At 49.6% G+C, this 26,072-nt stretch overlaps 1 protein-coding gene across 2 annotated transcripts in view; it reads left to right on the top strand.

Moving 5' to 3' along the window:
• The window catches only part of GALNT14 (polypeptide N-acetylgalactosaminyltransferase 14), a 265,483-nt gene that overhangs the window by 195,709 nt on the left and 43,702 nt on the right, over positions 1-26,072 (top strand). For both annotated transcript variants that reach the window (XM_075535663.1, XM_075535664.1), the window contains exons 3-6: positions 11,778-11,876; positions 18,528-18,595; positions 24,377-24,442; positions 24,692-24,813. In XM_075535663.1, the coding sequence (XP_075391778.1) occupies positions 11,778-11,876; positions 18,528-18,595; positions 24,377-24,442; positions 24,692-24,813 (355 nt within the window). The remainder of the gene's footprint in view (positions 1-11,777; positions 11,877-18,527; positions 18,596-24,376; positions 24,443-24,691; positions 24,814-26,072) is intronic.

The raw sequence follows: 26,072 nt of genomic DNA, 5'->3' as shown, positions 1-26,072 counted from the left end.
TGGACCCAGCTTTCAAGTGCCGGCACAGGCGGGAGCAGTACCTAAGGAGGTGGGTTGAAGTCTCTGAGTCTGAAGTACCATGAGGATTGGTTGGCATCAGCAGTGCCAATCAACAGCGTTGGTAGGGCCAGATCCAGAGCTAGGAATTGGAAGTGCCATGTCTTCTGTGTTTTGCTCTCCATTGCCTGTTGATTGAGGCAAAGGCTCACATGCAATTTAGTGGCACAAATTCTTGACCTGTCAGGTGCCACTTGGTCAATGAGGACTGGGTTGCTTCTTGGGAATCGAGGGAAGATCATGAGGGAGATTTCCTTAAAAGTTAAACCTTCAAAGGTAAAGGATTGCCAATTATTCTGAGATGACGGTGGCCAATTCTGGTGTTTCAACACATTTTCTCTTGTGAAATGATAGTGATGATAGATTATAGTAGATTTTTTAAAGACTCCTTATCTATTGGGTTGCTAACCAGGAGGTCATTTGTTAGAAAACATTTGCCGCTCCCCTGTAGAAAGAGGAGTCTTTCCCCTCCTGTGAAAAGTGGTGGGTTCCGACACCCCTAGGAGCAGTCCTACCCTGTCCTGCAGGGCTGTTCTGAGTCAGAGTCCAATTGATGGCAGTGAGCTCTTTCCTACGAAACAAAATGGTGGAAGCCTCATCATGGTCTCTATCATTTTAAAAACTGCTATTGGACATGCACACTCACACACACACAATTATTCAATGTATGGGGACCTTCGCTTGATGAAGGCCAAAAACCTTCCATTGAATTTCTTTGTAGTTCAAGTGCAATGACTACCTAGAACAATGAGATCCCAAAGAAACAGGCAGGCCACATGTAGGTGATTTTATGTTTTCCGAGGTCCCCTGTGAAAATATAAATCCACCCAAAGCAAATCGTTTCAAGGTAAAGAAGCAAGTCAAATGTATCTTCATGTCCATTTTATTTAAATCTATGTATCCAAAGACAATCATTCCAACATGAAGTCTAGATCAAGCATTCTTAATGAGATATTTCACACTCTTTTTCATACCATCTTCGAAAGCACATGTGGGCTTTATACTCAGAGCGCATCTGTGTTCAGAGTAACCACATTGCAAATGCTCATTGGCAACATGTGATCAGTGGCTTCTTCATTGGACAGGTCTAGGGGAAGCATATCAGAGCCCGAGTCTGGGTAGCAGGCAGTGGGAAGCCTCTCTGGGAAGCGAGGTGCATCGTCCCTTAGACCCAGGCAAACAAGGACAAAATGTTAAGCATACTGACTATTTCCAATGCCACAGAGAATACCTGCAGGGTCTCCTTAGGCACCAGGTGCCTGTCCTTGGTGTTCGCCCAGGACAGACCTAGCGCAAGGCTCCCTGTTTTCTGCCATAGCATTACCCCCCAGCTCCTGGAATCTTTGGCAGCCTTGGTGGCTTGCTTGGGCTCCCTTTCCTGTATCACAGAGCCCTGGTAGTATAGTGGGTTATGAGTTGGGCTACTAACCACAAGGTCAGCAGTTTGAAACCACCAGCTTCTCTGATGGAGAAAGATGAGGCTTTCTATTGCCCAGAAGAGAGACAGTCTCAGAAACCCACCGGGGCAGTTCTATCCTGCTCAGTTGGGTCCCTATGAGTTGGCATCAAATCAATGACAGTGAGAGTTTTCTTCCTGGATTTTAGACCTTGGTGCCCCCCTTAGTTAACAGCTCAGCAGCTCCCTGTGCTAGTGTCACCCATAGGTTGGCAAAGGTCATTTTCCCTCTGACTTTCATCCTATAGAAATATCACCTGCTTCCTCTGCCAGGCACCCACCACCCGTCCTTCAGCCTTGAGTCCGTTAGTCATCCCTTAGGCATTGTCCGAGGTACTGAGGTTACAGTCACAAATAAGATGCCATCCTGCCTTTGCTAATCCTAAAAAAGAAAAAACAAAACCAAAAATAACCCTGTTGTCATTGAATTGATTCTAACTCATAGGGATCCTACAGGACAGGGTGAAAATGCTCCTTAGATTCCCAAGACTGTAACTCTGTTTCCTGTGGAGCAGGCTGGTCGGTTCCAACTGGTGGTCTTGCACACAGCAGTCCAGTGTTGAGCACCCCACCACCAGGGCTTCGGAACAGTCCATGGAGGAAACCAAAAACCACGTCTCAATACTGGGTGATAAAGATAGTGGCGAAATAAATGCAGGGTGCACAGGAGTGAGTTGGAGGAGACTCGGGATCAGGAAGAGCTTCCCAGGGGAAGTAGCTTCCAAGCAAAGATTTGAAGACTCAAAAGGTAGCCAAAGATTTTGGAAGAAAGGAGAATACATTTAAGACACATGGGAGAAGGGGTGCTGATGGAGGCCCAAGAAATAATGCAGCTGGAACTTTGACAGCGAGGAAAGAAGTCAAGATAGAGCCAGAGTGGTGCCAGCTCCCTGTGGACGTTAAGCCTCGAGCTGGAGTTTCTACATTGTTTGTGAGCAATTGGGAAGCCATGAAAGGTGTGAAAGATTTGCAGCCTTGAAAGATCATTGCAGCTGCAGTGTTCAGGATCGACTGGAATGAGATAAAGCCCGCTCAGTAATCCAGGAAGTTGCAACAGTAATTCAGAAGAGAAAAAAAAAGACATGATAGGAATGTAGAGAGGGCGATAAGGAAGAAGAACCCACAAAGCCAGGTTTAATGAGAGTGGATGTGGAGAAAGCAGGGTTGGATTGGAAAAGTATCTCCTGGGCTTGGAGAGATGGCCAATGATGAGCTGGAGAAATACGAAGGACCAGCAGGGATGCGAGGAGGCCGTGGACGGGGGAGAGCTCATCTCACTGGGGCAGCCAAAGAGGATGCTCATCAGGATGAGGGTTAGGGCTGAGTCCTCCGCAAGCAACGAATGGTTTTGAAAGAGAGTAGCAAGATTGAGGAGAAGAGTGTGCAGGAGAGCCTCTCAGGGGAAGCACTAGGATTTAAGATGAGCAGAGGGAAAGGGAAACCTATGAAGTAAACCAAGAAGAAGCTGTCTAAGAAGCAAATGGCCCTACAGGGGTGATTTCCCTAGAGCCACGGCAAGAGAAGCGAACATTTACTAAAATGTGTGACTCGGTGTCAAGTGCTACAGAGATGTCATGTAAGATAAGGGCTGAAGAGCTCCATTGGATTTAAAACGTGGGGAAAGAGGCGATGTGGCAAAAGGCAGGGGTGACCAATCATTGACCTTCATTGGGCTGTCATCTGGTTTCTCTGCTCTTCTGACCGGAAGCCCCAAGTTTGAATGTCTTACTTTTCCCAACCTAATGCCCTTCTGTAGTCACTGTTCTTCCTGGGAATATGCTTGGCTCTAATGGAAAGATCTGAGAACTTGAAAAAGGCCAGTGTGGTTGTAACATAATCTGTTGTCAACTTGAGACTCTTTAAGAGTGATGGGGTGGAGTTTAGACATGACTGATGATGAGCCTGATGGAGCTCCACTGATGCAGCCAGAGTCCGGATCTGGAGGAGCCACTTGGAGACGCATCCAGTGCTGAGATGCTTCTACTGCCACGGGATCCACAAGACTTTCCACCCACTGGCCTGTGATCTTCCTGTAGTCAGCATCATTGCATGTGTTTCCTGAGTCTGAAGACTTTATAGATTGGTGTCGGGCATGTGGGCTAATATCGGACTTATGGACTTGACCTGGACTGGGCTGGGATGTTTTCTTAATGTACAATTACTCTTTATACAAAGCTCTTTCTTATACATGGGTGAATGCTTATGAATTTGTTTCTCTAGTCTACCGGACTAACACACTGTGTAATAGGCTACCATACCACTCGCTACCTTGAAACTACTATATGCATCATTTCAAGGTTTCTTTGGGCCAGGAATGCAGATGTGGCTTAGATGGGTCTGTGATCATCCCAGAGTTTGCCTGGGGATAGAGGGGCAAGACCCACTTCCAAGTTGATCTCAGCCAGCGGCCACGCTCGGTCCCTTGCTCACGGGTCTCTCCAACATGGCTGCTTGCTGCAAAACAGCCGTCTGCCACCTGAAAGGACACGAGGCATGGACTTTCTGTATCCCGATCATAAAGGTGGCATCCTGCCTGTTGTTGTATTTTTATTCCTTGGTTCAGTCCGCATGCAGGAAGAGAGGATGACAGAAAGGGACAGAGATTGAAGGTCGTCCTTGAAACTTGCTTTCCATTGTGTCCAGCCAAGTTCCTAGGCCTCTTTCTCTCCTGCCCGGTCCCACCACCCCTGCCCAGGACACCGAAGTTTAGTGACATGCTCGGCCAGGCAAAAGGAGGCAGTGCCACAGAACAAGGAATCTCACTGTGATTTTAAATACTCTTTTAACGCGGGATTTCTGTAATGCTAAGTGAGGGTGGCTGCTGAGGCAGGAAGCAGGAGCACTGTATGTTTATGTGGACGAACACATTAATCTGCATGTGAAATCCCAGTGAAATTGACATGAAATAAAAATTTCATGCAGTACCGTGTATCAGTGTTGCCCATGAAAAGAGATTAAGAGGAATTTCTGATTTTACAGTTGTCATACTACTTAGGCTGTTTGCCTTTTTTTTTTTTTCTTCTTATGCTACACAACGGAGTTTGAACCCGGGGAGGAGTTGTGGGAATGACAGTGTGTTTTCCGGTCATCTTGCTCTTCGGCACAACAGTGATATGGCACTGCGCTGGGGTGTGTCAGATATTCTCAGTGCCAACCCCCACACTGTGACTCTAGAGCAGCGGCTCTCAACCTGTGGGTCCAGACACCTTTGGGGGTTGAACGACCCTTTCACAGGGGTCACCAGATTCATAACAGTAACAAAACGACAGTTGTGGAGTAGCAATGAAATTAATTTTGTGGTTGGGGCTCACCACAACATGAGGAACTGTATTAAAGGGTTGTGGCATTAGGAAGGTTGAGAACCACTCTACTAGAGGCTTAGAGCAAGGCCACTGTCCCCGGCCCTGAGAAGACTAACATTCTGGAAAGGTCACCGGGCCTAGAGCTTGTTCCCTCCCTCTTTTCTTCCTCACACACATTGGCTTTGGGTTGGATCCCAGTGGCATAGGATCCATCAGGCCTAGAACAATGGCAGCCCATGGATGGGGCAAGCGGTTACAGCACTCAGCTGTTAATTAAAAGGTTGCAAGTCCGTGTCTGCTGTTAATTAAAAGGTTGCAAGTCCGTGTCTACTGACAGGCACCTGGGAAGAAAGGCCTGGCAATCTCCTTCCAAGGGATCAGCTGTTGAAAAACCCGTGGAGCACAGTTCCACTCTGAGACTCTTAGGGTTGCTGTGAGTTAGAATCAACACCTCTCAGCAACTGCTTAGAGAGATGACAGTCATCCAGGAATCCATGGATGAGGCTCCCTCAGTGACAGGGGGCTCTTTCCCAGGAAACAGGTCTCACTCCCACTGCTGGGCCTTAAGCTGGGGTCTCCCTTCACCTTTTGTGGCCGTTGAGCTCAGGGACAGGGAACAACCAGGAAGACCGCCCACTCAGCTTCTCGCTGCAGCTGACCTCTGCAGTTTGTGTGGGAGCTGCAAGAATAGAGAGGAAGAAGCCTCGCTTGCTGGGTAGGGGTCGATCTTCATTGCGAGTCCCATCCGGGGCCCTGTTGAGGCCCCATGCTCCTCTCAGACTCCCCTTGGACCTAAAGAGGGATCCCCCGCTAGGAGGCTCAGCAGATACTTGGCCAGCCCTTTCCGCATCTTCTGTGACTACCCGTGGGCAGCAGCCTGCCTCTCTGTCCTGGGCAACCCACTGCAACTGCTGGAAGCAGAGCTCAGTAGAAACTGCTCCTTCAGACGGTGGCAGAGCATGGGCATCTGGAAGCGGGCACATGCCTCATAACAGTCCTGACACAGAGGGGTGGTAGCCTTGTGCGGACCCTGGAGACTAACACGAACTGGCTAACGTCAGGCACTGGACCTCCGTGGGTTCCAGTCTCCTCCTTGTCATCGTTAGCTCTGTAGAGCCAGCTCCATCTGAGGATGGCCCAACCCCGCGTGTGCCAGCAAGGAGCATTGCCCATCCAGTGCCATCGTCATGGAGGTTGGGGTGCTCGTGGCCCAGTCGCCTTCCTGGGCCCTCCACTGTGCCAAGCATGATGTGCTTCTCCAGCAGCTGGCCTCTCCCGATGATGTGTCCAGAATAAACCATTCAACTCCTTAGCATGTCCATAAGGAGAGCCCCAGGCCTTTTCTCTGAGTCAGGCTTAAAGTTGGAAGTGCTGCTGAAACCTGTTCACTTTGGGTGGCCCTGGTGGCATTTGAAATACCAATGGCATAGCTTCCAGTAACACAGCAACACACGTCATCACAGTACGACAAATGGACAGACTAGTGTGATGGCCAGGGAGAGACCCCTTTATTAGTGAGTTAACAAGACAGTAGCCACATCCTTGGGTTAGCGCTCACAGGATGGAAGATGCTCGGTTCAGCGCTTGACAGTAAAGGCTCAATAAGCCATCATTGGAGAGCATGGCGTGTGGTGGGTCAGGCCATCACTTTCAACCAGGGCACTAAGGCACAGGGCCATGCAGTAGCCAACAAACATGCAAGCAACAAGTGCATCCCTGCCCCCCCCCCTTACCAGGCCTGCTGGTTTCTGTTGTCTCCTGCTGCAGATTTCTGTACCCTTCCCCGTCCCCTGTGCTCAGTCTCTCCTCTGAGATGCTCGCTCCTCCTTTCAAGAGTTCCTTTGCTCAGACTTCAGGCCATGGGTCAGTTAGGGGTGGCCGACTCAGCTTTCCTTTAAGTAGACATCTTGGCAGGAGTAGCTAGGTGCTCCTCTCTGCTTCAACGTTATTGAGCCTGCCACATTACCACTCCTTCCTATTGTGTATACCTGGATGTAAAACCCCAAATGTTCATCTTTTATCTTCAAGTCTTCCCTTCCATTAGAGCAGCATGCTGGAGGACGCTCAGGTGGCCAGACCACAGAGCCCCAGGGTGAGCAAGCCGAGCTGGGGAGCCACAGCACCCTGCACTGCTCTGTGCCCCAGGGAGCAGGCCGATGCCAATGAAAGCCCTTTCCTGATGAGCTCCTGCCCCTGTGTATTTCACAGGCCTGTGTGATAAAGGAAACATTGGTTGCTGTGCGCACCAGCCCAGTGCTGGGGTAACTTGCAGCAGTCATACTGTGTGTTTCTGATTTGTGTGTTTCTGACGTTCCCAAGTTGTCGCATAGTCAAGCATAGGTGGGGATGGGGCTGTCTGTGATTGGCTGCTCGCGGGGAATGGGGAGGAGCGAGGACCCATTGCCCCGGGATTCATGTCTGTTTTGCTTATCTAGTGCTGCTGTGGCAGAAATACCACAGGTGGGTGACTTTGGGGAACAGAGTCATTTTATCACAAGTGGAGAGGCTACCAGTCTGAATTCAGGATGCCAGCTTGGGGTTTCTCTCTCTCTCTCTCTCTCTCTCTCTCTCTCTCTCTCTCTCTCTCTCTCTCTCTCTCTCTCTCCAGCCTAGGTGGAAATCCTTTTCCCAGCTTCCTCCATTCCTTGGATCTTCCTGGGGCATCTCCTTCCCCCTATGTGTTTGCTTCTCTCTGAGTCGCATCTGCCCTTTCCGTGTATTAAAGGGGCTAGGTTCAAGACGCCCCCTATAATATCAGGCTTGCACTCTGGAACATAAGCAGGAGAACCCTATTCTCCAGAGGGACTGCATCCTCCTCTGGGGCAGGGTGTAGGACCCCAGCCACATTCCAGAGCCAAGCTGCGCCAGCACAGAAAGTAGCTGAGCGGGTGGCGTTCCAGGAAGCAGTGTGAGCTCCATTTTGACTTGGGGGGAGGGCCGGTGTCTTTCATTTTCAGAAAAGAGGCGCTGTGCTAGCAGTCAGATCAAAGGAGCGTGTGCTGTTCTGGGTGAGATGTGGCAGCCAGGCCCCAGGGGAAGGGTCCAGGAGAGTGGTTTTGGGGCCCCACCCTCACACCCCTCGTTCCCTCTCCCTCTCTTTTCTCCCCAGTCAATACTCCAGATCTTTAATAAGTTATAAATGTGCTCTCTCTTCTGGCTGCCAGCACCAGATCACAGGGCAGGCAGTCTCGTCTTCTCCCTGGTGCCCCTAATAGATCTCCTTGGCTGAGCAGTCTTTTAGATCCCGCTCGCAGGAAGCCCGCTCATAGGAGCAAACTCTCCTCCAGGCTTCCAGCTTTGAAGATTCCTCTCAGCCTCACCTGTGCGGGTTCCAATCCCCAGAGGCCCTCCCTGAGTGGGGCGGGGAGGGCAAGTGGTTAGTGCACTGGGGGTGGGGCCGAGGGGCTGGGGAGTCTGAGGCAGGGGCATTGCCAGCTCCCGAGTTTGGGCCCCTGTGCTTGGAGCCCAAGTGAGCTCCCAGGGGAAGATCGTGTGCGTGTGGGTGTGGCAGGACCAGGTTAGGAGGCTCCGTGACTCCCCAGGAGAAGCCCTGGCGGTATAGTGGTTATGCTCGGCTGCCATCGCAAAGTCAGCAGTTTGAAACCACCAGGCTCTTGTCCGGAGAAAGACACGACTTTCCACTCCCATCGACCATTACAGCCTTGGAAATACACAGGGCAGTCCTGCCCTGTCCTGACCGGGTTACTGAGTCAGCAAGGACTCCATGACGGGAATCAGTGACTCCCCAGGGGTGGGACCTTGCAGGAGATTCTGAACCTCCATCTGCCTCATCCGCAGAGTGGGGATTCTGGCCAGGCTGCTGTGAGTGTCAGATGAGACAAGGGATGAATAAAGGCTCCGGACTTGTGGGCACCATGGAGTCCTGTGGGCAGGGATGCCTGGGTGTGGTAGAGGTGAGCACCGCCCTCCAGCCTGCCCTCGCGGAGCCTGTGACTGGAGGAGTGCCAGTGACTGACGGCTGCCTGTCACGCGAGGAGCCCTGTGGCCTGTTTTCTGGAGGCTCAGAGGACAGGAACACAGCCGTCCCAGGGCAAATGTCCCTTGTGTCCACTCACAGATGAGTCTTAAGTGATGAGTAGGAGCTTCCTAGATGAGGAAAAAGTCATAGCTGGAGCAATGACAGAGTCATGGCGGCAGCAAAAGGTCTGGAAGGCAGTACTGGGGACTTGGAACTTGACCCATCAGGAGCCACTTCAGGGATTCCAGGCAGAGAGATAGCATGTGGGGAGCGGACATGACTGCCAGGGCCAGAGGCTGGAGGCTGAAGACTAGCCAAGGGGCCGTGGCAGTGACCCCACGAGGAGGGATGAGCATCTAATGGGGGGCCTTAGGGATGGACGAGGAGGTGGCAGGAGGTAGACTGACCTAACAAGGTCTGGTGAGTGACCTCTTCAGGGAGGGAGAACAGGAGGGTCTTCCAGGTGATGGCCCACTCTTTCAATGTCCACGAGGGTCTTTGTATGTACCCTGTGGAATCTCAGCCTGGACTCGGGTGCTGAGCGAAAAAGAGCCTGGAAAATACCTCCATGCCCAGTGGTCCTTTTGTTAAGTCTTCCAGGCCAACACAATACACCTTCGCAGTTACTTATGCAGGAAGGAGGCCAAGAGGCCTCAGACACACCGTCCCGGGACTGAGGTCCTCCAGCAGGTCGAGACCACAGACTTGAGAAACTACTGAAAATGACGGGCTATTTTAGTTTGTGAAAATGGAATTTTGTACACAGTGTTGCACGCAACTTCAGCGGGCTGGTGGCCTCCTTCAAGTGCATCCTTGGGGTCTGAAACCCCAAGTTAAAAGTTCCAGGCCTGGGAAGATTTTTTTTTTTTGAAAATGGGGAGAGCGAATGTTTGAGTCCCCAAGCGTGTTATTTATTTCCTCCTGTAGTAAGTACCCCTCCCCATAATTGGTCAGCCCCTAAAACAGCGAGAAACAAGAAGAAGCATTTATCCAGGAGCAGCCTCTGGTGGTACCAGCCTCACTTGGCGGGTTTTATTTTCATTATTATAGTAATTTTCAGGCTGCGGGCTACAATTTTCACTTGCAGCGAGGTATTAAATTGAAATTACCCCAGATGTAATTGTTACACAAAATAATCTGGGACACATGGAAATGGATGCTTGTTTTGAGATAGGATTTTTTTTGTTTGTGCTGGGGCCTGGGGAATCTGCCTCTTTAAGTAAGCCAAATTTCATTAAGGGTATGTGTGTGCCCCCACAGAGGGCAACATTGTGTTAATGGGCTGGAAATGTTGGCCCAGGACGTGATGGTTTAATCTGCCCTTTGCCCAGTGACACAGATGGAAGGGATGGGAGGACACAGACTGGGGAAAGGAGACAAGGGCTTGATATTGGGTATATGTAGCTATGAAGAGCTACGGTGGCATAGTGGATACAGGTTGGGCTGCTAACCCCAAGGTCAGCAGTTTGAAACCACCGGCTGTTCTGAAGGATAAAGATGAGGCTTTCTGCTCCAGTAAAAAATTAGCATGTCAGAAACCCACAGGGGCAGATCCACCCTGTCTTAGAGAGTTGCTGTGAGTCCAATGTATTCCTAGGGAGGGAGGGAATGAGGGAGTGAGGGAGTGAGTGTGAGTGAGGGAGGGAATGAGGGAGTGAGGGAGTGAGTGTGAGTGAGGGAGTGAGTGTGAGTGAGGGAGTGAGTGTGAGTGAGGGAGTGAGTGTGAGTGAGGGAGTGAGTGGGAGTGAGGGAGTGAGTGGGAGTGAGGGAGTGAGTGGGAGTGAGGGAGTGAGTGGGAGTGAGGGAGTGAGTGGGAGTGAGGGAGTGAGGGAGTGAGTGGGAGTGAGGGAGTGAGTGGGAGTGAGTGGGAGTGAGTGGGAGTGAGGGAGTGAGGGAGTGAGTGTGTGTGAGGGAGTGAGTGGGAGTGAGTGGGAGTGAGTGGGAGTGAGTGGGAGTGAGTGGGAGTGAGGGAGTGAGTGGGAGTGAGGGAGTGAGTGTGAGTGAGGGAGTGAGTGGGAGTGAGGGAGTGAATGTGAGTGAGGGAGTGAGAGAGTGAGGGAGTGAGAGAGTGAGTGAGAGAGTGAGAGAGTGAGAGAGTGAGTGAGGGAGTGAGAGAGTGAGTGAGGGAGTGAGAGAGTGAGTGTGAGTGAGGGAATGAGGGAGTGAGGGTGTGAGTGAGTGTGAGTGAGTGTGTGAGAGTGAGAGAGTGTGAGTGAGTGTGAGTGTGTGTGAGAGAGTGAGTGAGTGTGTGAGTAGAACAATTGAAGGAGCCCCTGGTGCTTAAGTGATCAGCTGCTAATTGAACAGTTGGTGGTTCAAGCCCACTAGCTGTCCCACAGGGGAAAGACCATGGCAGCCTACCTCTAGCAAGATTAACTACATCCAGACCATAGCCTGAGCCAGTGCCGACTCATAGCAACCTTTGAAAGCCAATGGAGCAGTTCGCCTCTGTCCTTGGGGAAGCTACAGGCGGACTAGATGCCACAAATCAACAGAAACACTGAACACCTGCTCCCACATGCCCCAGAGGGCACCTTATCTTCTTTATGTCAGCTGCCACTGAACTGGTTCCTCCTGGCGACCCTGGGTGCAGAACAGGATGGCTCCAAAGGGCTGTCAAGGCGGTGCCTTTTCTAGCCGAGCTCCAGGCTTCTCTAAGGCTCTTCCCATCATCCCCTCAGTCAGTAACTGAGCGCTTAGCCCTTGAGTCCACCCAGGAACGCCTTTCTTTTCTGAACACCAACTCAGTCCCTCCAAGCCCAAATGTTCCCTGGGGTGGGGCGGAGAATTCAGCTTCCCTCGCTCACATAGCTCCTCCCTCAGGCTTGGGCCAAGTCCCAGGGGTTGTGCTCAGCAAAAGGCAGCCCCACCAGAGGCAGGCATCTGTGATGCAGGTGACCTCCACAATGCCCTTGGTCACAGCCTGTTCGGTCTGCTTCTTAGCTGGAGGTCTTACCCGCCCTGCTGCTCTTTTCTTCTCCAGGTGCAAGCTGAGGCTGTTCTGTACAGACATCCCACCCACCAGCATCATCATCACCTTCCACAATGAGGCCCGCTCCACCCTGCTCAGAACTATACGCAGGTAAGGCAGCCTTTCGTGTTCATCCACCGTCCGGCTGCTGCCCCCAGCTCTTGGCAGCCGCGTGTCAGCTCACTGGGCAGCACCATCAGGCATTTCTAGCCAGGTGCTCCTACATGCTTCCTGCACATCAACTCACACACTTGTTAGCCCATGAGGGAGATTCTGACCCCAGTTGATAGGATGAGGGACAAAGGCACTAAGGGCTAGGCCAGTTACCCAAGGTCATAGGCAGTAATTAGTGAAACTGGGTCCCAGAACCTTTCCCTTTAACCACTAGGTGACACGGTCACTAGACATAGTGCCAAACCTCATTATGGGAAAACTGAGGCCCAGGATGGTTCAGTGACACACCCCATGCCGCCGACGAGGTAAGCAGCAGCAGGAGGCTAGCAATCGACCTGGTTCTGCTCCCATCCCTGCTTCTCCACCGCCGTTCGTCTTAGGGAGGCAGGTGCCAGGGCACCTCAGAACAGCCCGGGGGTAGAATGTTAGCTCTTTGCGCTGCCTCCATCTGTCCGCCCCACCCGCAGGCGCTCACTTGGCCACGCACAAGTTCTAATAAGTGGGTACCGACTATGTGCCCGGCCCACCCTTAACAGAACTCCCCTCGGAATCCCCACCCAGCACTCAGATGACTCGTCCGAGAATTAGTTTCTCACTCTGTCCTTGGAAGACCTAGATGTTCCAGCTCCCCAGCCCCTCCTCCAGTCCTGTCCCTGAGCATCCCCACCCCACCCACTGCAGGTGACAGGAGCAGCAGCCATCAGCTGTGACATTCTGATCCTATGCAGGACGTTGCCGTGCCCACCCCGCAGCTGAGGGAACTGAGCCTTAGCGATACCACCTCGAGGCTTCTTGGGACTCAGCTAAGTGTGGTGGAGCAGTGTCCTGGCCCTGCACTCTGACTTCTGGGCCCAGCTTAACAGCAGCTTTGTCCAATAGGACAAAGTTAGTCCCCGTGGTGGCACTTTGGCATCACCGGGGAAGGTGTTGGGGCCAGTGGGGCACACAGCCACCTCCTCAGGCCAGGAAAGCCTGGCCTCGCAGAGAACTGCCTCTCTGGCACACAGCCTGTTGTAGCCCCCAGACCCAGAGGAGGAGACGAGCTTGAACGTGGACAGGGAGAGCACACCAAGGGCCACAAACTCTCGGCCTTGCCTCTCTCCTTGGCACACCTGGCCTGCTTGTGAGCAGGCAGGAACTCCTAGCAGAGGGTCAACTTCCCAAAAGGTCTGTAATGGGAGATAATCCAGCAACAGGTGTGCACTGAGGGAAGGCCAGCACCTTCATGCTGCAGGACAGCTCACTGGGACCTTCTTCACACAAGGAGAGGCCTGGCTTGACACTGAGGTTCTCAGCTGTCTTCAAAAGAGGCACTCCTAAAGATAACTGACCTAGGAGCCCTGGTGGTAGAGTGGTTACGAGTGGTGCTGCAGTCCTTATGGCTGGCAGTTCAAACCCACCAACAGCTTCTTGGAGAAAGACTCAGAAACCCACAAGGAGTCACTAGAAGCCAGAATTAACTCAAAGGCAGGGAGTTTAATGGTAACCAGTACAACCATTGTTGAGATTATGGAATGCGGCTAGGCAGGACAAGGACTTAGAACAGTGTCTGGCCCATAGTGAACTGGACAGGTGACCCCGGCAAGTGTGACAAGTCTCTTCGCCCTGGATGGCAGCAGGGGTTCTGAGGTTTCAGCCCTTGAACCTAAGCTTCCCCCTGGAGGGTTTGTTATAACCCAGAGATTCTAGCTCAGGAGGCTCAAGGGGCTGGGCATGTGCTTCTAAGACCCCTGGATGCTTCTAGTTTGGGGACCACACTCTGAGAGCTACTGCTTTTAAAACATTAGACGTGGTGGCATAGTGGTTATGTGTTGGGCAGCTAAGCAAGAGGTCAGCAGTTTGAAACCACTGGCAGCGCTTCAGCGGAAAAGCTCTCTACTCCCATGATGAGTTACAGTCTCGAAAACCCACTGGGCAGTCTACCCTCTCCTCTAAGGGGGACTGTGAGTCAGAATCGAGTAGATGGCAGTGAGGTTATGTTCTTAGCTAGCTACCGTTGCCTTAGTCTGCTGTGTGCAGAGGCGCAGAGCAATGGGAGGTGCCATGCAAGGCGCTGAGCAGCTTCTTGGGCGCACAGAGCAGCATCTCGGTGAGGTCGGTAGTGATACGTCCATCATGCAGCGGAGGGGATTGTGGTTCTGAAAGCTGAATACTCCCTGCCAGTGAATGGCGGATACTGATCCAGCACTTGAATCCGTGGCCGTCTCACCCCACAACGGCTCAACTCTTCCACCAATCAGCCCCAGCCCTTCATTCAACTGCTATTTACAGAGCGTTGGATGAAAACCTGCCGGCGCATAGCACCATAGAGTTCACAAAGCAATTTCACATGCATTTCCTCATTTCGGGCGCACAAAAGCCTGTGAAGTAGGTCAAGTATTAATATCACCTGCTTTTACGAGGAAAATGTAATTACAGCAGAAAAGGGCGGCTCGAGGGGGACTAGAGCCTTATTCTTGAGGGCACAGCCTGGCCTCCCCACCCACAGACGATGCAAACGCAACACCTTCTGGGTGCCCCTCCACGTGCTCTGTGCTCAGGGGCAGCCGGCAGGAAGGAGGAGTGCACACGGCCCAGGCAGCTACTCTCTGGCAGGGAAGAGAGCCACATCCAGCAGTGTGACCTTGTCACAAGTGCCGGCAAGCGTGAGCCCATTCTTTCAGACAAGGTCGCATGAAGAAGGAGAATGGCTTAGCCAGCCTGGAGCAAGAGCATGGAAAAAACACAGCCTTCATGGAAGTGGGACCCGTGGAGCCCCTGGAAGGGATAAACAATGATGCTACTGAGCTGCTAATGGAAAGGTTGGAGATTCCGGTGCCTCGGAAGAAAGGCCTGGTGATCTATGGACCACAGTTCTTCTCCTACCCTCATTAGGGTCCCCACAAGTCAGAATCAATGCCATGGCCAGACGCACAAGACTAGGTCATAGAGGACTGGGAAGATTGGCTCTGCTGATGAGGGGACCGTGGAGGTGGGTGGCCAGGAGAACCTACGGGAGCATAGGAAGGGATAGGAACCCACAAGGCTTTGGGGGACAAGGGGCATGGGCAGGTGTGGAGAAGTCGGGGCCCCTTCTGAACCTGGGCCTGTGGACAGAGGTGAAGCACAGCTCCAGGCGCGGCCTCCCAGCCCCGAGCCACTTGGCGGAGGCTAAGCGGTCCCTCCAATGGCTCTGATTGGAAGAGCCAAAAACAAGCCAGGTGTTACCAGGAAATGGTATAATGAGCACTTACTGCTGACGATTCCGTTCGTTCTTCTTCCCTTTTTAAACCCTGGGCATTTTTTTATTCGCTAATCATCTCTCAGTTCAACCGGCACAGAGCTGGCATGCGGTTTACCGTTTGATGTTCACATAAGAGAAGTCTTGAATTTCAAAGAGCCGGCAGGGATGGGGAGAATCGCGTGCAGGCGCTCCATCCATAATCAAACCTCATCAGAGGTTATTCTTCCAGCAGCTTCTCCCCTTTTCCTGTCTCCCTCCCTCCCCTCAACCGCCGCCATGATTGGAAGGCTGGGTGTTGGTTTTGTGCACCTACGTTCATTGGGACAGCTCTGGATGGAGCTCCCTCCACCCCACCCCCCATCCTATTGCTCTGGGCCCCAGCCAGGGAGTAGGACTTCGCTGTGAGGGTCCTGTGGCATAGTCTGGGTTCTCTGCTATTGTTATTAGGCATGGAGACAGTCCCAACCCACAGCGGCTGTGCACGACAGGACAAAAGACTACCCGGCCCTGCACCACTCTCACCACGGCTCCTATGCCTGCATCCACCACTGCAGCCATGTTCATTCATCCCCTTGAGGGCCTTCCTCTTGTTTGCCTCCCGCCCCCCACTCTCCCGGGCATGATGCCCTTCTCCGGGCACTGGTCTCTGGACGGCATGTCCATAGTGGGCAAGGCAAAGTCTTGCCGTCCTTGCCTCTGAGGAGCACTTGGGCCATTCTTCTCTGGGGAAGCAAACGAACGATGCCTCGGTCTGTACCTAAGAGAAAGGCTTACATCAAGAAGACGCTGGCACAGTTGTAGAGGCAGGCACGGTCCCAGTCCGTACGTCAGATATCAGATTGGGGCTTTTCTTGATTCAGGTAGTTGCAGGGGGCGATGATCCCAGGATTGGCAGGTCAGAAGGCAGGCTTCCGGCTTCAGAATCCAATGAATCCACATTCAGCAGGTCAGATTCCTGTCTGCTCTTGCTCCCAAGACCAGCAGGCGGACAGTACGGCAGGCTGCTGACTCAAGGCAAAGAGCTGGAGGCCGCACGCCAAGTCATGCAGAATCCAGACCCAGACAAAGCAAGTGAGCTTTCCTACGGCATCTACTTATATTAACAGGAGGCCACACCCCCGAAGAGATTTCCTTTCAATTTTCCTGGATTCAGGTGTGGCATCGTTCTCTAATCTTAAAACCAATTGGCGTATAGCAGATCCCATTTTGGAAGGGATTACACTGTGTTAGGTCACATCGTAGGTCTCTAGATTTTAACTGCCAAACCACTGAGAATCACGGTGGAACCAAGTTGACACAAACCCAGAACTACCACCCATGGTACGAAGGCAGCTGCTGGCTCTCGGAATCTGTAGGGAAGTGCGGCCCCCTGAGAACTGGGCTCAGAATGAGAGCCCTATGCTGTACCCATTTAAAGTCCTCTCCCCACATAGGTGGGGCTCCGGAGCGGGCACCTTTCAGTGGGTGGTAAGTATGTAGGTTGGGCATCTGGGAGAGATGGGATCCAGCCATCACAATCATGGTTGAGGCCCAGAGGTAACAGTGAACCCAGGCCATCGATCACACTCATTGTAATTTAAATGTCATTACTGAAACTCAAGAGGGTAATAAGCTTTACCATTTATCATCACTAAACCGTGAAGAGCTGAGCTACTGACTGAGAAGTTGGCGGTTCAGATCTACCCAGGAGAGCCTTAGAAAAAAGACCTGGCAAAATACTTGTAATCAGCCATTGAAAGCCTGATGTGACATCCATGGAGACGCATAGGGTGGCCTTGAGGGGGGTCAACTTAGCAGCAACTGTTTTCATTTCATCGATCATCTATCTATCTATCTATCTATCTATCTATCTATCTATCTACCCAGTACTGTGCCAAATACTTCATATACATTTTCTTCTCTTGTGCCCTCAACAGCCCTGAAAACAGGATACAGCTATGATGATCCCATTTCACTGATGGTGCGATCTCACTGCACAGAGCAGTGAAGTACCATCTGAGGATGACACAGCTTGTAGATCACACAGTTCTGGGGGGTAGAGATCCCCTCTCCTGTGTCCATCTTTATCGACATTGATTTGCACATGATCTCACAGGCATCAAGTCTGTGCTGACTCAGAGTAACCCCATAGGACAGGGTAGAACTGCCCCTGTGGGTTTCTGAGACTGAATCTCTTTATGGAAGTAGAAAGCCCCATCTTCCTCCCCAAGAGCGACTGGTAGTTCAAACTGCTGACCTTGTGGTCAACAGTCCATCATGTAACTACTACGCCACCATGGGTGCTAACCTGTCCTATCGGGTCACTAGGAGTTGAAATCAACTTAATGGCAGTGTGTTGAGCTTTTCATTTGCACATGGTAGGTGTGAGCTGAGCATCCCTCTAACCATGGGTCAAGGTGCTCTGCTGGCTCTGCTGAGCACTGAGTAGACAAGGGCCCTGTCCTTGGGGATAGTACCATCTAAGGGGGAGGAAGTATCCAGCTTCCCGTGTTCGGCAGCCCTCAATGTGGCAGGAGGTGTCCGTACAAAATGCCGAGGGAACCCAGAGAAGGAAACAATCCTCACTAAGTAAGTTGGGAAGCTTTCAGAGAGGAAGAGGCATTGGAGCTGGGCCTGTGGGCAGAGTGAGGGCATGGCTGGCAGTGGGAGAAAAGCTGTCCATGAGGAGTGCGCCGGGCACCTTAGGGAGCAGACCTGTCCTCCCGAGCCTGGCTTATAAAAGGCCCACTGCTGTTGAGTGAACGCCGACCCCTGGTGACTCTGTGGGTGGCAGAGAACCCACAGGGCCAATTGCTCAGAAGTAGACCCATTGCCGGACCTTTCTTCTGAGATGTTTCTGGGAGCACCCGAGGTACTCTAGCTGCATTCTCAAATCAGCTTACCTCCAAGTAGTTCTGAGACAGCCCACACCAGACTGACCATGGGGACTGTCCAAGCCACCCACGCCACTCTCCCCTGCCCCCCCCCCCATGGTGCAGCTCGACATTCATGCCCCATGGTGGCCAAAGACCTAGCACATCCCTGACCTCGTTATTCATCTTCCTAGCTGAGGGTGGGCAGACACTCCAGGTCAAGTCACAGCCAAAAAGGCGCTGAGCGGGTCAAGGGAAGGGTCTGAGAATGAGAACTGAAATTGGCAGCAGGAAGGCGAGAGGCTGGGGCCTGCGGGGGGCACCTCTCCCAGTGTCACGGGAGGCACGTGGGCAGCAGAGGGCTCTGAGCGATCCCCGGGGCCTCACAGATGAGCAGAGTGAGTGCACAAGCCCTCCGCTTGCTCCGAGTCTCCGTTCCTATTTTCAACTCCGGCTGCACTGGCGTCTTTTGCCACCACAAGCCATAATGAATTTTCCTCTTTCATCTCACAGCATATTAAACCGCACCCCTATGCATCTGATCCAGGAAATCATATTAGTGGACGACTTCAGCAATGACCGTAAGTATTCCCTGCCACATGCTCTTTAAGCACAAGTGCCTGTCCCTGAGTCCTGCCTATCAGACAGACGTGAGTCCGTGGTCAGAGAGGAGGGAAGCCTAGGTGTGTAAATGGTATAGCATTCTTTGCAGATTCAAGGCTGGTCTCAAAAAGGGAAATAAAGCTCACATTAAAAAAATTGTTTTAAGTTGGTCTAGTGGTTATGCATTGGGTTGCAATCCTAAAGGTCATCAGTTCGCACCCACTAACTGCTCTGAGGGAGAAAGACAAGGCTTTCTACTCCTGTTACAGTCGCAGAAAGCAATCAGGACTGTTCTACTGTGTCCTTCAGGGTTGCTAGGAGTCAGAGTCGACTCGATGGCAGTGAGTTTGCTTTGTTTTGCTAGAGTGACTGGCGGTGAGTCTTTGAGCCTCTGTCTGGGCAACTTTATTCTAAGGTTGATTGTGTTGGTGGGTACCCATCCACACAGACAGATACATGTGTGTCCCTGCCCCCTAATCTGGATGTGGGAAGGGCTGGTGGATCTTTACAAGATCAGGGCAGGAGGCCAGAGGCCAGAAGCAGTGTCTGTTGCTAGAGATACTGGATTGTTGTGCTGCAGGATAGGGGGGGGCGGTGAGGGGTGCCTACAGGGAATGTGGAATGGTGCTGGATTCAGAGAATGTGCTGGGTCCCCCATGGCCTCTCCCTTTCATGCCCAGGGGAGGACTAGGTGAGCCCTGTCTTTTGGATCCTTGGGGGAACATCCCATCGCATGCCATGAGACAGCCAGCTTGGCATCACACTGGTCTTACCCCCTTTTCCAGCCTCAGGCCCTCTCAGGAGCATGTAGCTTGTCCCACCAGCACTGGGCTTGTGGACCAATCCTGGGCTGATGCTGGAAACTGGACATGGGAGTCATGATCCTGCTGAAGCACAGGTGTTGAGAACCCCCAATTGTTGACACAGGCTTGGACTGTGGAGAGTCATACACAGGTGGATTATTTACCAGATCTGGAGTCACATGATCTGGATTCTGAATTCTGAAACTCGATAAGATGATTACCCTTCCCTAGGGAAGAAGAGGCTGGAGGGAAACCCTTGTCCTGCTATGGGGCTGCAGTAGTATCAGGGAATGTTGGTGGATTCCAGTGACAGTAGAGTCAGAGGAGCTAGTGGTTAAAGCATAGCCTCTGGAGCCAGTTCCTCATGTTCAGGCCTTATACCTCTCACTTACTGGCTTTAAACTGCAGGGATATAGTCACCCCAATTGTGTCTTCATTATCTCAATTATAAAATGCAAATAACAACAATAGTGTGTGCCAATTATGTAGGAAGAGTATGTAAGGATTATCTGTGTTAACACATGTGAAACACTATGGGATTCAGAGGATGCTTGTATTTGTTTGTTTTTTCAGTTTTTGCTATTTATAGTCTAGAGCCAACCAGACAGGTCACGGTTGGTCAAAACCCAAAAATCAAAATGTTGAGTCAAGAGATGATGTTCAAAACCAAGGAGGTGATGATGGGTAAAGCAGGCAAATAAAAGGACAAGTCAAGACAAATGTCTAAGATTAGTCGCTTGTCTAACTTGGCACATTTCCCCATGTAATAGGGAGTTGAACCAGCTCTGTGCTATGGATGGTTCTGTGAGCAGATTACTTAAAATATAGAGGGAGAGAAGGAGAAGATGAAGGATAAAAGAAAAAGGAGGAAGAAGAAAGGATCTCTCTAGCCAGGGCAATCAGGTCATGCTATACTATGGTGGCTTGTGTGTTGCTGTGCTTCTAGAAGCTAGGTCCCCAGTATTTCAAATACCACCAGAGTCCCATGGAGCTCCTGACTAAGAACTGATTAAGAAGAAATAATTGACTGTCCTTTTCTGAGGGCATAGAAACCCTTATGAATAGCCGGAGAACAGCATCAGATAGAGTGCTGGAAGATAAGCTACTCGGGTTATAAGACACTCAAGATGCAGCTGAAGAAGAGATGCCTCCTCAGAACGGAGTTGACCTTAATGATATTGATGGGAAAAGGTTTCTGGGACCTTCACCTGCTGATAGTAGGGTACCATTCAAAATAATAAGAAACCGCATCAAACATTTATTAATAGTTGATTCCAACTCACAGTGACAGAGTCAAATTGCCCCATTGCCTTCTGAAGTCTTTGTAGAAGCAGAAAGTCTCATCTGTCTCCTGTGGAGTGCTTGGTAGGTTCATACTGCTGACCAACCCAATGCATAACTTACTGTGCCACTTGTAGGAATATGACTCTAAGAAAATTGGACATCATCAAAAATGAAAGGAAACACATAAAGATTGATATCCTACATAGGCATTTGTGAATTGAAATGGACTGGAAGTTTGAATTGGATAATCATGTGGCTTGCTATATGATAAGAATTTCAAATTCAAGAGGATTGGCATCCCATTCATTGTCAAAAAGAACATTTTAAGATCGATCTTTAAGTATAATGTTGTGAGTAATATTTATATACCCACAAGGAAGATGAATTCATACAATTTTTCAAATTGTGTACCAACCAGTCAAGCCCGGGATGGAAACTGAAGAATTCTACCAACTTCTTCCATCTGAAATAGATCAAACAAGCAATCAAGCTTCATTCATAATTGCTAAACTTTGGAATGTGAAAGTTACAAAGAAGGAGAAGAGTTATTGGTCAGAAAATATTCCCTTAGTGATAGAAAGAAAGCTGGAGATCACATAATAGAATTTTGCAAGATCAATGACTTCTTCATTGCAAATACCTTGCTCAACAATATAAATGGCAACCATCTGCATGAACCTCACCAGATGCAATACACAGGAAACAAATGAACTCTATTTATGGGAAGAGACAATGAAGAAACTCATTGTCAGCCAAAACAAGTCTAGAGGCCAACTGTGAAATAGGCCATCAGTGACTCATGCGCAAGTTCAGGTTGAAACTTAAGGAGACTAAAACAATTCTACAAGAGTCAAAATACAACCTTGAGTATTTCCCACCTGAGTTTTTAGAGACAATCTCAAGAACAGATTTGATGTATTGAAAACTAGTGAACAAAGACCAGATAAGTTGGGGGATGATGCCAAAAACATCAAAGATAAATGTAGCAAGAGGGCCTTTAAAAGATAAAGGAAGAAAAGACCAAAGTGGAAAGATATCAGACAAGACTCTGAAATGTGCTCTTAAGCACACATGTAGAACAGCTAAAGCAAATGGAAGAAATGATGGAGTAAAAGAGCTTGTGGTAATTACACAATCTCATTTCAACTTAATAAATAAGTGTAGGGGTGGGGTCTAGCCTGTCAATAGGCCTGATGATACCTCCTTGAGGGCGTAGCCTTCTCATGAGGATTCTGGGAACTTCCTTTCTCTCTCTGCCCTCGTCTTCCTGTTGACAAGCCATGTACAGAGACTTGCTAAGCTCTGAGCGTCTCTCTCTTCTTCACTTTCCTGCTGTTGAGACACTAGGAGAGATAGAGGAGACACATGAAGACCAGCACCAGTACTGAGATGATTCCGCTGCCCTTAGATCCACAAGACTTCTCACCCACCAGTGATCTTCCTATATTCTGCATGGGCTGCATGAGTCTGAAGAGGAATGTATGGATTAGTAGACTTGATCTGGTCTGGTCTGGGATATTTTCTTAATATATCGTTACTCTTTGATAGAAAGCTCTCTCTTACACATATATCAGTGTTCCTGAATTTGTTTCTCTAGACAACCTGGATTAACACAGAGCTGAACAGAATATTTCAAAAGGCAGCTCGAGGAGACCAAGAAAAGCATTATAATGAAAGGCCTACAGAGAGCTGGAGCTAGAAACCCAACAGGGTAGATGACTCTTAGGATATCGCAAGTTAAAAAAAAAAGCTGTCTTAAATTGCAATATTGATCGATTCTATAGTAGAATGCTCAGGTGAATGTTGGGCTTGTTAATTGCAAAGTTGGCAGCTCAATCCGTCAACTGCTCCATGGGATAAAGGTGAGAATTTCTGCTTCCATAAATATTTATAGTCTCCAAAACATTCTATAGATCTCCATTAGTCAGACTCAATTTGATCAAACTACCCAATCACCCAGCTAATTTACTACTAGGCACATACTCAAAAGACTTGATAGCGAGGAGACAAGCAAGTACTTGTAATCGACTATTTGTTGTAGCACCATTCACAAAAACCAAAAGGTGGAAACTATCTAAATGGACAACAACAAATGAAGGAATGAACAGTATGGTACATACACACAATGAAATACTGAGCAAGAGAAATGGAATCTTGATACATGCTACAATATATAGAGCGCTTGACGAGGTTATGCTAAGGTAAATATGTCCGTCACAAAATGACAAATGTTGTATGAACTCATTATATCAAAGGACACAAACAGTCAAGTATGGAGACTAGCATTTTATAAATGGTTGTCTTCAGGGGAACGGGGGAGGGAAAAGGGAGTGTTACTGCCTGCAGAGTCCTTAGTTTCAGTTTATGGTGATGGAAAAATCACCTCAGTTATAGGTAGAGTTGAACAGCCCATTAGTATAATTCCTGTCAGGAAGTCCACTTGTAAAAAGCTGAGTTGGCAAAAGATGTGTGATAGATTGATTTGCAACCATGAACACACCCAAAACGAGTGCCTGCTGAGCCTTCTTTTGTATAACCAAACAGTTCCTGGGTTTTTTTCCCTTAAAGGTTTTACGTTCGGGGTTTCATGGGACACCCCATTTAATTGACCTAACAATGTGTGTAGTACTTGTGTCCTACCTACTAATCCATTGTATGGTGCTTAAAAGTTTACAAGCAGTCAACCAAGGTGCAATTGATCTCTTCATCTGGAGCAACAGAGGTAGAAGGAGAGTCGGGAATTGCAGGAGGATTTGGAATATGTGGCTAACAGCCTCCATAAATAGCTGTCTCCTTTGCCATGAGACCAGAAGAACTGGATGATACCCAGCTACCTTTACATCTTATTGGGAGAGGCCAATCTCTGGAAAGGCTCCTCATCTGTGGCAAAGCAGAGGATGCACTAATGAGATCAAACTTAACAGTAATTATGGGGGTAGCTTAGGACCAGAAAGTTTCATTCTGAGTGTCTCTGAGTAGAGGAGACTCAATCATACTTCACAACTACAATGATATAGAAGCAAATTAACCTGGAAAGATTAGAAAGGAAACATTAAGGGCAGTGAGTTTGAGTTAATGGAGGAGGAACTACTTAGGGAAAAAAAGTTATGCAACTCAACGAATGTCATCAGGGTCAGGGAATGGCAATTATAGAAACTATTAAATTGGTATTTGTTCAGTTGTTTATATTCTTAGAAGCAACAAACAAAATCGATATATTTACTAAGTCGTCTCCCATGATCTGCAAAGAAAATATCAAGCTGAGCTCATATATTCTCTGGCTTCCCAATATTTTATTACCAAGCCTCCACTAGAGTAAGAAGCATCACAGGTTATATTTTTAACAAGCTCTAGTGAAAAAGATATGTCCCCAATTAACCATGCCAAAGTTTCCCATCCTGAAATGGTCTTAGGCAAGTAAGTAGGTGCCGCTGTGGGACTGACTTACTCCACAGAGCACCACTTGAGACCACTGTGGCCTGAATGGGTCACCTGGTATAAGATCCACATGCAGGCAGCCCCTCCAATGCTCAGAGACCCAAGTTGGGACAGGACACTGCAGTTTGGGAGACGGTGCTGGGGAGTTGGTAGGGCTGCCTTGCCTACTCTTTAGACTCACCAGCAGTGCACAGTTGCGTTGCACAGACATGTCCCTATCACTTGTCTTTGCAGCTGATGATTGCAAACTTCTGATCAACCTGCCCAAGGTGAAATGCCTGCGAAACACTGAGCGGCAAGGTAGGTCCTGCAGTCAGTGTGGCTGGCCAAAGACCCTGAGGTGGGTGGAGGGGAGAATTGGTGATATGTTTGGGTGTGAAGGAGGTGACATGTTAGTAATGTGTTTGGGTATTGGGGACTGGTAGTTTGTGTGTGTGTGTGTGTGTGTAGGGAATTCCTGGTGGTCTGTGGGTGTTTCAGGGAAATGTTCACTCCTTGGTAGTCTTGATGGACAATGGCACTTACTTAACCATGTGTCCCTGACTGCAGGTCTGGTCCGGTCCCGGATTCGGGGTGCCAGCATTGCCCAAGGCTACACGTTGACGTTCCTGGACAGCCACTGCGAGGTGAACAAGGACTGGCTCCAGCCCCTGCTGCACAGAGTCAATGAGGTGAGTCAGGCAGAGAAGCAGTGGCCCTCATGTCCTGAACTTTCCCCAGGACCTCAGGCCCATTACTCTACTCCTAGACATGCAAACCTATGAGACCTATCATTCACCCTTCTCAGAAAAAAAATTATATATATATATATATATATATATATATATATATATATTCATCACCCCCACCCTGGCAATTCAATTTTTTAACTATAGCCCATAATCCAAGGCACAGCATAGGTTTCTGCTCTTGTAGCCCCTGAATCATGGCAGCACCTCTGAGAGACTGTTGTTATAACTCAATTGGGGAAACAGGACTCGACCTGCTTCCCTCAGGCTCCTGTAATGTGGACACGACAGAGATCACTGTCCCCATTCTGGCCAAACGCACATAACAATCATGGATGGAACAGGGCTGCGACCTCTTGGTTCTCTTGCCTTAGACTTCACCTGACAAGTCATCTACAGAAGGGCTAGATGGCTATTGGCACAGGCAGCTGGCACAGGGCACACATAACCTGGGCAAGAAGCAACCCTTCTTTCTGCCAGGTCGCAGAGGTTCAAGAGCTGCTCTTCAGTAGGAAGAAGGCAGTAGCGTTCATGCGACTCCAGCAGCCATTTCTTAAGGCCTCTGTCTGACCTCCGTCTATGCACCCTTGCTCAAAAGCCCAATAGGAAGACTTGTTGGCACAATGCCAAGACACCCGATTGCTCTACTTTCACCTACCTTTTCTCTAGGACTGGTATGCTTCCTTTCTTCATATTTCCATGATTCCTCTGGAAATTGAAAAAAAATTATTAGTATTTCAATCAATAATGAGCCTTGTAAAATTTAATCATGCAATCTCCAGCATCATATCTATCACCAAGGCTATATTGATCCTTCATCTTTATTTCCTGTTTCCATATTCCAGTCGGCAGTAATTATCAATGTGTCTTGACTGCCAGCTTAATCAATTTCAGATGGCAGAAGTTGGTCAAAGTCTCCCATTCCCTCATCATTGGCATCGGTGGTTGGTGTGTAAATTTGAATACTATTCCTATTCACTGGTCTTCCTTATAAGCACATAGCCATTTTCCTAACACAGATACCACTGTCCTTCAATACAGAGCCTAAAATGTTCTTTTTGATCATGAATTCCATGCCATTCACCTTGCATGGGTCATGTCTGCAACAGGGAACCACATTATTGTCTAAGTCAAAATGGCCAAGACCAGCCCCTTTCAGCTCATGCATGTCTGGTTATCAATCTTGAAGTACAACTTCCGAT

The sequence above is a fragment of the Tenrec ecaudatus genome, chromosome 17 (assembly GCF_050624435.1).
Source record: "Tenrec ecaudatus isolate mTenEca1 chromosome 17, mTenEca1.hap1, whole genome shotgun sequence".
Taxonomy (NCBI): domain Eukaryota; kingdom Metazoa; phylum Chordata; class Mammalia; order Afrosoricida; family Tenrecidae; genus Tenrec; species Tenrec ecaudatus.
Note: the sequence above shows the minus strand (reverse complement) of the source record. Positions and strands in the feature narration are given on the sequence as shown.